The sequence below is a fragment of the Embiotoca jacksoni genome, unplaced genomic scaffold, assembly GCF_022577435.1.
Source record: "Embiotoca jacksoni isolate LCO1_2020_lvr unplaced genomic scaffold, fEmbJac1.0.p SCAF_131, whole genome shotgun sequence".
NCBI classification, from domain to species: Eukaryota; Metazoa; Chordata; class Actinopteri; family Embiotocidae; genus Embiotoca; species Embiotoca jacksoni.
Genome location: NW_027185265.1, coordinates 134872 through 149749, shown reverse-complemented (window position 1 = coordinate 149749; position 14878 = coordinate 134872). Strand labels below are relative to the sequence as shown.

Genomic DNA, 14878 nt, shown 5'->3' with positions numbered 1-14878 from the left:
GTTGTTTTTCCTCATCAAAGATGTTGTATTATAACCCCTTATGACTCATCTCGTATACATTTTTAGTTTAGACTATTTTAAACATGGTCATTTGCTGGTTCAGAAGCTATTTACATAAAAGTTACATGATTTATGAAAGTTACTCTGATTGGCTGTGACCACAGGTTCACACCCAGCCAATGGGAATACTACTTATTGAATAATGTAAATTTCCTTACACAGCGTCTTTACTTCGAGTAATCAGAATCAGATTTATTGGCCAGGTACGTTACACATACAAGGAATTTGACTTCAGTTGTAACTTGTTCTCTCAGTGTACAAAAAAAACAAAAACAGACAGACATAAATAGACGTATAAACATAAATAGGCATATATACAGCTAAGAAAGAAAGAAAGAAAGAAAGAAAGAAAGAAAGAAAGAAGGAAAGAAGGAAAGAAAGAAAGAAATATATACACATATAATGGCTGGAGCTGGAGGTGTGAGATCTTATAGAGCTGTATGAACTTCAGCAGGATGTTTCAGAAAGGACAGATTGTGTTTATGATAAATAACAAAGTAAAAGTACTTTACTTTAAGCTTAGCTTTAGCAGTACTTCACGATAACAGGAAAGATTGTCTCCAAAACTGAATTTCTGCCGTTCCTAATGTAAATTTTTATCCTCTGGCTATTTCTAGAGCTTTTAGCTGCTGAACAACCATTAATAGCACACTGTCATTGTCCTGCACTGCTCATCATCTACGCCCTCAGCGGAGCTCTGAGTGTTTGGGGGCTGGCTTATCCTAAACCTTCTTAGCATATTTGATTTGACTTTCAGGTGTGACGCAGCAACGGGTACCCCCGTAAAACTGCTCTCTCTTGAGGCAGGAACTTCGAGTGACTCCAATCCACAATCACCCTAACCCACAATCATTTTCCACAATTTCAGCATTTTAAAATGTATCTATTATCATAATACAGTTATTTACTGTGATAGAGACTCCCTTCATTTGTTAGAAACTCTGTTGTAAATCCAGAGCGACACAACAAAACAATTCAGCTGTGAAAAACGTTGCTCTTTATTATTGTAAACTTTGCAGGAATAAGATCGCAAATGTTTCTGCATGTTTTGATGTAATGACATTTTCAACATTTAACACATCTAGCCCACCAGGTCGGGTTGGCAGACTTGGTTTGCGACTTCTTGGAGCTTGAAATGATATCTGGGATATTCCTGGTTAGACAGGTGTTCAGGTGGATTTTCAGAGGACAGAACTTTCCCTCTTCCCAAAGGCTCATGAACGCACCATTAATTCAAACTCAGCAAGTTTGACCTTGTAAGTTTGAACTTCACGCACTCAGCACAAAAATGTAAGAAAAGCAACTGCGTGAGTGTTTAGTCTCTTTAGAAAACAAACTCACTGTATTCTGTCACGTCAGGGTTTTCACAGACAGACGTCACTTAATAGACCATTCATAGCTCATTGGAAATATTGGATTAACAAACTGTCACGAGCAATGCATCGATTTGTCTGTGATGACTCGTTGGATGGGAAGGTACACCACATGTACATGTCCTTGTGTGCTTATTTCCAATCAGCCCCTGCTGTATTAGGGAGGTGTTAATTCCTTTTGAGTTTAAACTCCTCCAGTAATGTTTCATCACGCTAAATGGAGGGCTGCTGCAGTCCAATCACTTTTTCAATATCAGACACAGCAGGTGCGTTTCACTTTGAAGGTGGTGGATAAAAAGAGTGAAATAAACACCTCTGCAGTTTACAAGGGATTTATAAATTATTTTGGATAAATACATATGAAACTTGTTGCTCTAAGCACATTTGACACTTTTGTGATAATTTCATGGCCAAAGTGTAACAGTTGAGACAATCCAAGCATGGATAATGTTGACCTCGTTTATATTTACACAGAGGACATTTGTGAACAACTAAACAATTATTCTGATTCCTAAATTCCATACACAGGACAACCTCATGGGAAATCCAGACATTTTAATTGCGGCGTTTATTCAAGATAATATTTCTGATAAAGTTTATGACACTAATCTAAAATATTTTAAGTTTACGCCTCTAATACTTTCAGTGTTTACTTTGTATTATGTCTTTAGTAGAGAGAACGAAATAACAACAATAATTTGCATGAAAATAAGATTCATAATATTATTCCTATATCAGTATTTTATCTGTTTTTAAGCATAAATGTAAGGCTGCAAAACATGTATGTATTGCACTAATTTACGGGAGCGTATATTTCAGGGATGATGCCTCATCTGTGAAGTCAGTGTGCGATCCAGATGACCTTAAATGGATTCCTCCTCTGTTCCTTGCTTCCCTGTTACATGTCATTCTGTCATGGTTCTGTTCAGAGGTGTCACTTGGACAGATGAAAATTGTTCTGGATCTATTTGTGCATTAGAGTAGAATCTAATCCACAAGTGAGAAGACGGTTTTCTCAGAGGAATGAAAAGGTTGCAGGCTGCAAAAAGATGTTAGAAAACATGAAAGATTCCGGCTTATGGACTGAGAGCTGTAAAGGTGCAGCGCTCACAAAGGATGGTGGATTTGAATGAACGGGCTGGCAAGGGTGAGTGGGGGGGTTGGTATGACGCAGGGAGGGCAGAATAATAACTATGCACTATTTATAGGTGCACAGCGACCAACAGTATTCCTTGCACAATATTCTCCTTCACCATCTCTGTGTGCTTACGTAAGCTAAATTTGTGACACACTGACTTCTATTTTATTTAGATGAATTACTTTACCTTCATAGCTGGAAATAAACTGATCCAACTCCCTGCAGCATTCACCCCGTTAGGATGACAAAAAAAAGGTTGTGGTTAGGATTAAGCTAACGCAACATTAATTCACATTAACATGCTGTTTTCTGACCAGATTATCTATTTACAAGTCTTACGAAGGTCATTAGTTACTTATTATACCTACGGTTCATAAATTCACTTGTCAATAATTTTGTTTATTTTTTTCTAGTTTGAAATAATTGGTTTAATGTGCTGTCTGTTTAACTGTCTGAATAAGGAAAAACTTGTAGGTGCCAAAATGCAACAAAAAAAAGAGAAGAATAAATTACAATCAGATGTGGAAAGCTACTCTTTCATTATTTCAATCACAGGAGCTGGACAGCAGAAAAGACACACACCATCTCCCCCTTGTGTTGACATTTTAACCGGACACTGGACAGAATACACGGAGCTCATATCACTGTTTCTCCTGCTGCACAATGTTCAGATATAAAACATAAAGCATCAAATTAAAAGGACTACATACGTGTGGCCCTTCACAATAATGTACTGTTGTGTAGTCTGCACTAGAACTATAGGCAACAGTAACATTTCGCAGGGCCGTTCATATAAGAGAACTAAAACAAGTTTTTAAGCTGGTTTTCAACTGGAGATCTTGTTTAAGGTCACTGTGAACAGAAATAGCAGCTCACTGCAGCGGCTCTGGACTCTTGGCTCTCATGGTCGTGCCCTCGCTGAGGGTCAAAACCCCACACAGTGAAGGTCGATGCCAGCTTTGCACATTCAGCACCTCGGTCAGCGCCGGCCTCACCGGCCCATCGGGGGGGCAGAGCAGACACACATGTTGAGGGCACCTGTGTGTGTGTGTGTGTGTGTGTGTGTGTGTCACTTGGGGCTCCTGCTTGTGTTTTCCCAGAAGGTGGACACAGTGCTGGTGCACCTGGATGGACCAGCCTCAGTCCATTGGTGGTTCTACTCCTTTCCTGCTGTTTAGTTTTGGTTTGGCTGCAGTTATATATGATATGTCATTAAATATTTTGTTAGTTTCCATAAATCCATCCAAAAACATGCACCTCAGGTCAGGTTACCTGGCACCGCGCTAGTGGCAGCCTGTTGCAGCAGCTCCCCCTTGAGAGCCCCCTTTAATAAAGTGAAATAAATAAATAAAAATAAATAAATAAATGTGATTTTCCCTTCCTCGGTCTCGGCCTCAGAAACGGGTAGGGACAATAGCTCCAGCCTAAGGAAGGAAGAGGCAGAGCAAACACTGGGTCCGGTCCAAAAGAAACCTCCCGAACTGGTCTGACAGCTGCGGTGTCTTTTGAACCTGACACAATTGTACATTATGTGAAAAGACTGTCACCACATGTCATATTGTTGATTAGATGATTCAGATATATTAGATGGCTTTGTCTATTCCTCCTGCGGGCAAACTATTTGTGCTTATGTGTTATCTGATTATTATCACATTGGCTTTCGTCATTTCTGGCTGGTGGACCTGCTAATCTATCACATGCCCACATGCTCAGTGGTGTTGCACCCTGTAGGACTCACCTGCATGGCTGAAGCTCAGTATTTGGCTGCAGTTTTGTGGTGTCTGTGTGAACTTCCAGCCAAAGTTGAAGTGAAGTTTGGACTGTCTGAGGTGTTGGGGGGAGCATGTGCTCCCAGTAGGGGCTTTTGCTACGTTACACAGATTAAGGCTCGACCGGCCATCTGGAGGTTTGGGTATATAATCATGTGCGGCCACATTGGAAACACCAAGAACACAAAGAAGTCTCATTCTGTTTGGTAACTTTTCAAAGAAGCTGAGGCCAAGTGTGAGAGGTCATGAGTTCATCACCAGTGATTCTACCTTTCCTCAGAAACCTTTCTTTAGTACTTTCTGATTAATATTTGCTGTGCTTCCTTTGACACAGTTGTGCAACATTTCAAGTAAAAAAATATATAACTTTCAGGATTTTTTTGGGGGGAGATTTATGAGCTGCGTTTGCATGTATGAGGAAGTATGACATAAACCAAATTCTCTAGTAAATGAAAAAATGAATTGGGAGGGGAGGGATTCTTCATGACAATATTTAGTGTGAAATATATTTTTGAAGAAACTCAAATACTGTAAACTAATTGTGGAACCATAAATGATTAATTGATCTTGAAAGAAAAAGTAACTTAAATGAAAGATGGCTCAAACTTAAATTCTAAAACATAATGTGGAGCTGAAGGCAAGTTGTTAAAAAGATATATTTTGAATCAGCTTGTCATTTCAGAATTAATGCTGCAGGACTTTTTGTGAAATAACTCTAAAATTACCACAGCAAATTATTTTAATTGTTTTGAAATTGTAAATATGATTCAAACGCCTTTATCTGAGACAGCTTATATCTTGTACACAAATATTCACACTTAAAGTGTATTCACGTGGAATAATAAATATAGATATGGGCTGAAGCTGCATTTTGCTGATCAGGAAACTCAACCTCTGGAGGTTTGCTATGTGAGTCACTGATTGATTTCCTTAAAAAATGGCTTATTTTATGTGAGGATGTTTCATTACCAAGCAGAAGTCATTGAACATATGGCAAAATGAAAACGAAGATAGAGTATTTTACACACAAATAGGCTGTACAAGAGCCTGATGAGGAAGATTTCAGCATCTGTGAGATCTCACTGTGTCCACTGGGTCACTGACACAGAGATCACATGTAACATTGGGGAGCTGGTTGTCATACTGGGGGCAGAATAGTGAGAAATGTGGGAGCTACAGGAAAAAGAAAAAAAGAAAATCTTGACCAATGTTGCGTAAAAGTTTCCTGCAAATGATCATTCTACTTAAGCCATCATTTTAAAAATGAAACTGGAAATATTTATGACTTCAAGGTTATTCCCCGGGATATAAAGAGCAGACTTCCATGTTAACGGTCTGTCTTTGGTTCTTTCTCATGGCAGTCGTGGGTGGTTAGAGGGAGGAGGCTGTTCAGGATTAAACAGATTACACTGAAGCAGTAGCTTCCTCCTCGGCACAAAGTTTCCCTCCTCAGGAAAGTTCCGATGGCTAGATCTCGGCCGTGGCTGCTGTGCTGCTGTCTCTTCTGGGGTTTCATCTGCGCCGTCGCTCTCGTCTGTCTGTGCGTCGCTTTACTTGCGGACAGATGTTCCGGCGGCTTCAGACGCGCGGCGGTTTCTGCAGACTCGCTGCTCTGCTCCGAGGTTGGCAGGTAAATCACCTTCTCACAAAGTCCTTTGGATCCGGGAAAAATTCAGCTTAGTCAGGAGAAATTGTTGATTCATTTTAGACCAACTCGCTTGCAATAAAACATATTTCTAGAAGTTAGAAGTTTATTAATATGTTCCTGCATTACGTTACCTGCCTGTTATCAGTATTTAACCTACGTTTATGTGTTTCTTCATTAACGGTAATGACATAGCCCGAACTCATCAGCCTGCTCCTCGCTGCTCTTATGGAGGAGATTAAAAAAAAAGCTGCAGTGAGCAATGGGATAAGCAGTTTAAGAGATTTGATAGGCTGTGTTTGAGGAATGGAGATAATACCTGCACAACTGTGGGCGGACAGGTCGCTGACTCTCCTTCTCACCTCCTGTTGATGTATTTCAAACTAACCTGTTGGTCTTAACGAGGAGAGGAAAACCCACTTACTCATATTACACTGTCTGGTGGGAAGTGAAGAGGCTGGCAGTGATTTGTTCTGCTGTGAGTCCCAATATGGACTCAATCAATCTAATCACAGTAACTCCAACTATAGAAACAAACGTGTGTAGCTCTTTCTGCTTTTGTACTCAGAGGTTGAAAGCTTTTTTCCCCCTGTCCTCTGCCAAGATTTGTGATGGGTTCATTTATCAGTTCACAGCAGAGACAATGAAAAAGCTCAGGTTGTGACAGAAGGAAGCGGCAAGTGAAGTGAAGTGAAGGACACTCTGGGGACTTTTTGGTGTTGAAACATGCTGACCCTGTTCCTTCCTTGTACTGAGATGTAATGTACAGTTATACAAAGCAGTCTGCTCTTATTTTTTTAATTTCTGAACCTGAAAGAGTTGCGTCAAACTGCTGAACCAGTATCAACTGGCTTTGAAATTCGCATGAAGGGCACAACGCTTCCTCAGCCAGCTGCCGATGTGGAATAAACTGTGCTTAAACTCTTTTTTTTACTTTTCTTTAGAGTTCTGGGCGCTATAATCCAGTCTCTGGATCATTTTTCCAAACTAATTTTTCATGAACCAGTTTAAATCATTGCATTTGTTGCCTGGTCTAAACTGTTTACATGAGATTCTTATGATTAAACTATTCTGTCATTCGGCCGCCTGCTTCTTTTCCCTTTGTTGAACCCTGCGAGGCTCCGAGCTGGCCGGACCTCTACAGAACCAAAACATTCCCAACACTGTCTTCTCCTGTCGCTCAGTGAACACATCTGATCGCATGCCAACCTCTCAGAGAAAAGAGCCCTTTCAGGGCTCCCAGAGATGGTGCAGGCTGAGCTTACATGCTCCGTTGCGTCGTCTAATTAAGTTGGATAACCTACTTAAAACAAATAAGTAACTTCTAATGCAGCTTACCTCACGAGTCAATACAAAAAAACAGCATCACCGTCGCCAGCGACTTCCTGGCACTGAGTTACCTGAACTCGACCTCAAGCATCAGCACATGGTTCAAACTTGCCTCTTGGCAGCGCTCACTGTACTTTGACTCCCTGAATTCATGAACATCTGGGTCTCGTTCAAATATTAGAGATGTGTCTGAGGGTAGCACATCTGTGGTGAGTAATTAGAGTTAGTGACTGAGTGTGTGTTCACATATTTTCTGTAAATCCAGTGGATATGTTTTCCAGGAATGTCCTTCAGCAGGGAGGGTCAGCAGTAGATGGCGCCATTGCAGCTCTTCTGTGCACATCTGTGGTCAATCCTCAGAGCATGGGGATCGGAGGAGGCTCCATAATGACTGTAAGAAATAAAACAGGTGGGTCCTCTTGTCATTTCTTTAATTTTGCTACCTCGCAAACAATAATTGATTATCGTCCTAATTGCTGATCTTTTTTAGGCAATGTCAAAGTCTACAACTTTAGAGAGACTGTCCCACAGTCATTCAAGGCGAACCTGTTAAATGACTGTCCCACTACTTTCAGACTGTCCACAGGTAGGCTGAGAATTTCTCATCCCACTTTCTTGCATTGCAGCATCATGCAATATAACTCAAACCATAACACAGTGAAATATTTTCTTAATGAATTGTTTTGTCTCATTTTCACCTTGTTTTATTACATTTGAAGACTCAGTTTAGTAGAAATAGGCTTTTACCAGCATTTAAAAACACCATGTAAACATCTAATAAATGCTTCAGAACAAACTATAGCTGTTTGGTCTGACAATTATAATTCTCCTAAGAAGCCAGACTAAATGTCCTTCATTATCTGTTTATTAAGCAGCTGTAAGGTATAAGTGCCCACGGGATGGGTTATAGTTGTTCATTTACATCAATAAACACTTCTATCTGCTTACAGCTAGTGTGTAGTTAACTCCTTATGAAATGTTAATGACTTTACATGCTACTGCTCTTGTTGAATTCATAAAGTTAGATGTTTTTCTCCAGCAATAAACATTTTGCATATGTAAAATTACATGTTTTGACTTGAATAATATCACCAATCTGAGTCAAAAACGTGTTTTTGTGTAATTGCTCGTCTCTGTGTACCACATACAGTCAGTCCACCTCAATTATTTGATAATCGGTTTCCATCGTTTGTCTAATTCAGCCGCACTGTTTCCCACCTGAACATTGCAGGCAGCCAGTGGATCGGCGTTCCTGGAGAGCTGCGTGGCTACGAGGCCGTTCACAAACAGTACGGGAAGCTCCGCTGGGCCGAGCTGTTCAAGCCGACCGTTAGGCTGGCCAGAGAGGGCATCCCTCTTCCAGCCTTCCTGGGAAAACTCCTGCACTCCGACATCGTGAGACAGCATGTGGAAAAGTCGTCTCTGTGGTAAAGCTTCTCACTTACTCCTGAGTGACAGACAGCTTTCTTAGTCTTTAAAGTGATTATTGTCAGCAAAGATGTCAGAATTTCAGTTTGACATTCGATGTTTGATGGTCCCAATGAACTAAAAGGGGTTGTGAACTTTTCCACAGCCTTTTTTTCATGCATGTGTCACTGCAAAACTCCTGGCGCAAAGACCTCACCTATAAAACCCTGGTTGAACAAGTTGAGTTTTATGTAACCGCTTGGTTAACAATTGACTCTGAGAATTTAACTTCACACATTGCGTAATACAGGTGACCACGCTCAGCGTTGTCAGTCAAAATAATTGTCATGTTGTCAGAACACATGAGAGCACACTGCTGTTCTTAGTATAACATTGCAGGAGCAAAGTTTACTGTTCACCTTTGTGTGAAATGTTGCTTTTCCCAGAAAATGGTGCTCTCGGGACGTTAAATGTGATGTGAAAAGCCAGAAAAGGTGCGTTTGATTCTTGGATGCACCACGGGCTGTTTTTGCAAGTGTGAGCATAGACAAAAGAGTCTTTATGATTTTGATGCTGATAAGTGGACCTTTCCTCATGCGGGAGGATGCACTGGATAATTCTGCAGAACAACTGTCAGACGCCTTACAGAGTTTCCAGAGTCACACTTTGCACTGACTTCACAGCCACATTTGGTCTTATGATACAGTACAGTATCCTAATGTACAGATCTTGGATCCTGATCCTGGAATTACCTAATTTTCTGCATTAACTGGTCCTAAAATGGGATTTGATCTTCATCTAATTCATAAGTATAAAGAAACACAATGTGCTTAAATCAATATCATAGATTTAAGGACTAGTCGGATCTCCTTTGGCATCAAAAACCTCAAACAGGCATTTCCAGCAGTGTTCAGGGGCTTTGGAACCATTCTTCAGCTGAGCCACATCTTTAGGATGTTTGGTGTGAACCGCTTTGACCTCATGTCTGTTTTTTGTTTTGATGACTGATTTGACAGGTCTCTCTCTTTCCTGTCCTTTTGCTTAATGTGTGTCTGTGTGTGTTTTTCCAGTGAAATATTCTGCAACAAGAACAAAACTGTTCTAAGCAAAGGAGACATGTTGAAGTTTCCTAAACTTGCAGAAACCATGGAAACCATTGCAGAGCAAGGGGCAAATGCTTTCTACACTGGCAAGATAGGACATGACTTAATCCAGGACATAAAAGCTGCAGGTTGGTACAAAGCCAACATATGCTGCTGGAGTATACTTAAAAAGACAGAAAAATAAAAGGCAGAAAACTCACTTGTAAACAATTTTAAAAAAAAGATAGAGTTCAAAAGCAAATTTAATTTATGATAAACCAGCTTTTCATACAGTCTACGTTTGTCTTAGGTGGGACGATGAAAATGGAGGATCTGAGGTCCTTCCAGGTGCAGGTGGACAACGCCTGGACGGTTCCTCTTGGAAATAGTCAGATGCACATCCCTCCACCGCCTGCTGGTGGCGCCCTGCTTGCCTTCATTCTCACAATCATGAAAGGTTTCATGTATTGTGTGATGACTCTTCTATGATTCATTGAACAAACCAAATCTTTGTATGCAGTTCTACAGAAGAAAAAAACCAAAGATTAGTGGAATTTTCAACCTTGTTGCTGTCCTGTTTCCCTGCAGAGTTCTCTTTGACTTCAGACTCCCTCGTTGGTGACAAGAAGGTTCAGATGTACCATCATTATATAGAGGCAGCAAAATTTGCTAATGGACAAAGGAGGAGCATTCGTGATCCTGTCTTTGATTACACAAAGGTTGGGATCTGGAATTGTATTATAATTGTTGTTATTATTGTTATTATTATTAATAATAATAATTTTATTGGAACAAAAGGTAAAAGAACTGGTTCATATGTTCAAATGAACCATTTTTATTTGCTATTATTATGACTTTGCTATACTGTGCAGTACCCCATAGTTCTGTAGAGCGTTCTAGTGTTTTTCAGTTCATTGTTTTGGTTTTATGGCACTTCGCTGTTCTGTAACTGTTACAATCAACCTTGTTTCCAGGCACAGCAGGCAGCTGTTTTTGTAGAGAAAGCTCTGATGAATCCATTGAACACTACCTGCCCCCAAATAGAAGAAAGACAAAGTTAGCAATTAGCCAATGAACATAGCGAAGCGTTTAGCAGCTAAAGAGACGGACACGAGCAAAACAGAGCGAGAAGGAAAGCGGTCGTCTGTTCGTTCCCTCTGTCCATTTATGAGTTTGGACAGTTTTTGTGATTTTAAGCCATCATTTTAACCCAAACCATTATTTCTCCCTAACCAAGTTTTTTGTGCCTAACCCTTATCAGGGGGTTTATTTGGGAAACAGTCCTGAAGAGTCCTATTTGAGGGTAGAAAAGGGTTCAAGCCATGTAGTCGTATGGGTTAAAGGACTTGCTATGGTAATACGTTCATGTTTTGCTGTCCCAGTGTGGACAAAATAAAATAATATACTCTCTCTTCAGGAGAGAAGAATAAAAGTAACTCTAGTAACAGTTTAAATCTCACACCATCGATATATATATGATATATCGCATGATATTCTTCTTTCAGAGTGCAGATCACCTGATCGATCCATCCTTCATCCATCGCATCAGGGCCATGATTTCTTCAAACCTCACCCATGAAAATGCGTACTACTTGAATATCAAACCTTCTTCTGATCACATTGGGACCACACATGTGTCTGTCATTGATGAAGACGGACTGGCGGTCTCAGCCACCAGCACCATAAACCAATTGTGAGCAGGAAGACTCTTCAAAGATGATTCATATAGAGGAAATAATACTCTTATATAATGTGCATCCGCTCCCTTAATGTACTGGCTGTGTTTTGTTCTGTAGATTTGGAGGAACCGTGTACTCTCCGCGAACAGGTATCATCCTTAACAACGAGCTGGCTGACTTTTGCGGGAGAGCGGACACATTGAGGGCAGGTAAGGAAACACAGCTTTCAACCCACGGCCGTCGAATTAAAGACATTCTTCATTTCTGTCTGATAGAGAGTCTAATTGTTGTCATACGTAGGTGAACGGCCGCCCTCCTCAATGACCCCAGTAATACTGGAGTCAAAGTCTGGAGGGATACTTTCCATTGGTGGATCGGGAGGAAGCATGATAACCACAGCAGTGGCCTTGGTAATTCAATAATTCAATTCAATTGAATTAAGGTAGCTTCCTTGTTGTTCTGCTTCCTTGTTTGATTACACAATTCTCCTTTATTCCTGCAGTCTATAATAAATCACCTGTGGCTGAAGATGAGCTTGAAAGATGCCATCGCTGCTCCGATAGTGTTTGTTGATTCAAAGAACAATGTGAATTTTGAACCTGGTTTTGACAAGGTGAAGTACTTTCATCCTCACTGTCCATTAATGACATTCAAACGCACCAGACTGTGATCGGCTGTCTAGTGAAAAACACTTCTATTTAAATTGGTGGATTCTGGTGGAGATTATCAGGAATATAATCCTACGAAGTCAGATTTAATTTACCTGGAATCAGTTTTGACATTTCGAGTTGGAAGGCTAAAGTGGTATTAATGTGTGTGTTTGTGTGTGTGTTGTCCCCTCAGCATGTGATAGATGGCCTCAGAGCTCTTGGACACAAAGATGGGACCTGGAAATACTTTTTCAATGTGGTCAACGCCGTGGAAAAGGAGAACGGCTGCATGGTGGCCGTATCAGACAGCAGGAAGTTTGGGATGTCAGCTGGATACTGACCATGTGGACACGTAACTCTTCCACTAAAATCTGAAGACTGACTGAACCTCGAGCTTTAAAAACAGGAAATGTGCTGCAGTCCTGACAACAAGATGTGAGCAACTGGTGCTTCGGCTCTTTTTAAATGGAACTTGTGAGCAACACTGTCACAAATCTTAAAGGATTATTCCAGTTTATTATAACTTGGGCCCCGTTTTCAAAGATTCGGCCATTTACATTTTCAAGAAAATGTGAATCATTGCACATTTCCATCCACTTCTGTTATTAATTTAGGAGGTAGGAGCATCAGAATAAGCAGTATGTGGAGCCAATTCTCCAGTCTGGTGCCATTAAACTATTGCAGGACAAGAGAGCGCAACATGATGATGTAATACATGTGATGGACTATTGCTACTGCACTTAGCTTACATCCATGCACCATCTTTTCCACCTTGATCAAGTGTTCATATATTCGATGTTCTCAATTTCTGACATATTCCACTGAGATTTTTTATGCATCTCATGGAAACAGGCAGACAGAAATACACTCACTGAGCGCACCAGCAATCATAGTACCAGAAAACTGTGTGTATGCACAACTGGCAAGCAGAGGGAAAACTATTTGCGAGCCCAAATCAGTTTTTTGTCATATCCAGATTGTATCAGTAAAAAAACACATGAAAAAAATCTGATTGAAACCACATTTGGAGGTTGTTTGAAATGCAACACCAATAGGATTTCTACGCAGGCGTCTCAGTCTGGACGCTCTGCTGGCTCATATCGGATTTCTTGCGTCACTCGCAACGTGACACTCAGTGACGATGTCATTTTCAGAATCTCTGCTATCACTGACGGAGCGCCATCACAGAATGTAGATGTGAGCGACAACAAGAACAAATGTCCGTGGACAGACGCTGAAATGTATTGTCTGATGGCATTTTGCTTCTGTATTGGAAAGCCGCTCTGCATAGTTAATTACAGCAGCAACCCGTGCAGGCTGGTTGGTGATATGTGGACAAACCACATCTGATCCACTCACTTGCAAAAATCTAATTGGCCTGCAGCCTGAAAAAGTCAAATAAAGACCAAGAAGTTGTTCTGCAAACTGTCATTAAAGTTTACAGCAGTTCGCTAATGAGTACAACGTTCTCTCTCAACCTTTGGAACCGTGTTTTGTCAAATTTGATGTCCACTTACTTTGTCTACATGAGTCTTCATCAGGAAATGTACTTTGCCCAGTTGTCATGAGGATTGAAATCTTAGGACAAAACAAGTAAGAGGACCATGACTTGGATTCACTTGACAAGGTTTGGGATCATCAGAGCAGGTGCCTTTGTTTTCTTCTCCAAATGAATTTGGGTAACCGCAGTTTGATTGAGTGCTCGGGTCTCTTGCCTTGTCACAACTCTTTGCAGTGATGCTGCTGTGCTGACAGGTTTCAGCAAACATAGGAGCTCTAATAATTTGTCTTTTAAGGGGACAGGACCTCACCGGGTATACGCATGTTTTTTCCCCCCTCGAGGCTCCTACACCCACTGCTCACGTGCATTCATGGTCCATAGTTAAAAAAAAATGTCCCCTCGGGGATTAATAAAGTAACTACCTAACCTAACCTAACCTAACCTAGTATTGCACCCTCCCGACCAATGTGCACTGTGTCTATAAATATCAATGAATGTTTTATTTCCTGGCTGAGCTATGTCATTCTTTGTAATCTATAATCTGTTTTTGTAAACTATTTGCTGTAGATGAGCCATGGAACCTGTTTAAAGTGACATCCTGACCAACTTCTACTGTGACCTTAAAGATTTTACTGAATGTGAAACGACCTCATTCGAGACCGTGATCCCAAAACGAAGTGTATTTTTACAACACCAAAAATGTAATTTTGTATTTCCTATTTTTGGTCAAAATATTTTAGAAAATAATTTCACGTTTTGACTGTGAGTATTTGTGTTACAATAAAACATTTAAGTCCAAAACGGGAAGAGTGATCTTCACCCGACATCCTTCTCAACCACAAATCCTGAACACAGCTTGAACTAATACTTTCCAAACCCAAACAACTTCAGATCACTTCTCACTTTCAACCACATTTCTTTAAAGATTTATTCCTTGTTGTTAGTATAGCACGACCAGCAATAATCTACTTCATGTTTTCCCATTTGCCTCATTTCAGAGCAGCTCGGAGACAAAGGAAGCAGTAATGAGATACATTTCAGTTGAGAAACTTATGAATTAGTAATGATTTCTTAAGTGGATTCTGCTCCGTTCTCCTTTGAGGCTCGATGTGAGTTATGAGAACATGCAAATTTCCATCTGCGTGAAGCACCACTGTCTTTGTTGTATGACAAATGAGTTTAATCTGGATAAATTGTGACTTCATAGAGTCAGTGTCATGACGTTTCCCTCTTTGTATAAATAAC

At 40.5% G+C, this 14878-nt stretch overlaps 1 protein-coding gene across 2 annotated transcripts in view; it reads left to right on the top strand.

Moving 5' to 3' along the window:
- Positions 1-14878, top strand: part of ggt5b (gamma-glutamyltransferase 5b) — a 21485-nt gene extending 6607 nt beyond the window's left edge. Inside the window, exons 1-12 of one of the 2 annotated variants that reach the window (XM_069147155.1) lie at positions 5110-5970; positions 7596-7723; positions 7805-7900; positions 8546-8741; positions 9792-9952; positions 10114-10260; positions 10392-10522; positions 11309-11496; positions 11600-11691; positions 11783-11892; positions 11985-12095; positions 12326-14878. In XM_069147155.1, the coding sequence (XP_069003256.1) occupies positions 5804-5970; positions 7596-7723; positions 7805-7900; positions 8546-8741; positions 9792-9952; positions 10114-10260; positions 10392-10522; positions 11309-11496; positions 11600-11691; positions 11783-11892; positions 11985-12095; positions 12326-12472 (1674 nt within the window). In that variant the 5' untranslated portion in view covers positions 5110-5803 and the 3' untranslated portion in view covers positions 12473-14878. Of the gene's footprint in view, positions 1-5109; positions 5971-7595; positions 7724-7804; positions 7901-8545; positions 8742-9791; positions 9953-10113; positions 10261-10391; positions 10523-11308; positions 11497-11599; positions 11692-11782; positions 11893-11984; positions 12096-12325 lie in introns of those variants that run through there. The other variant, XM_069147156.1, reaches the window with a different exon arrangement.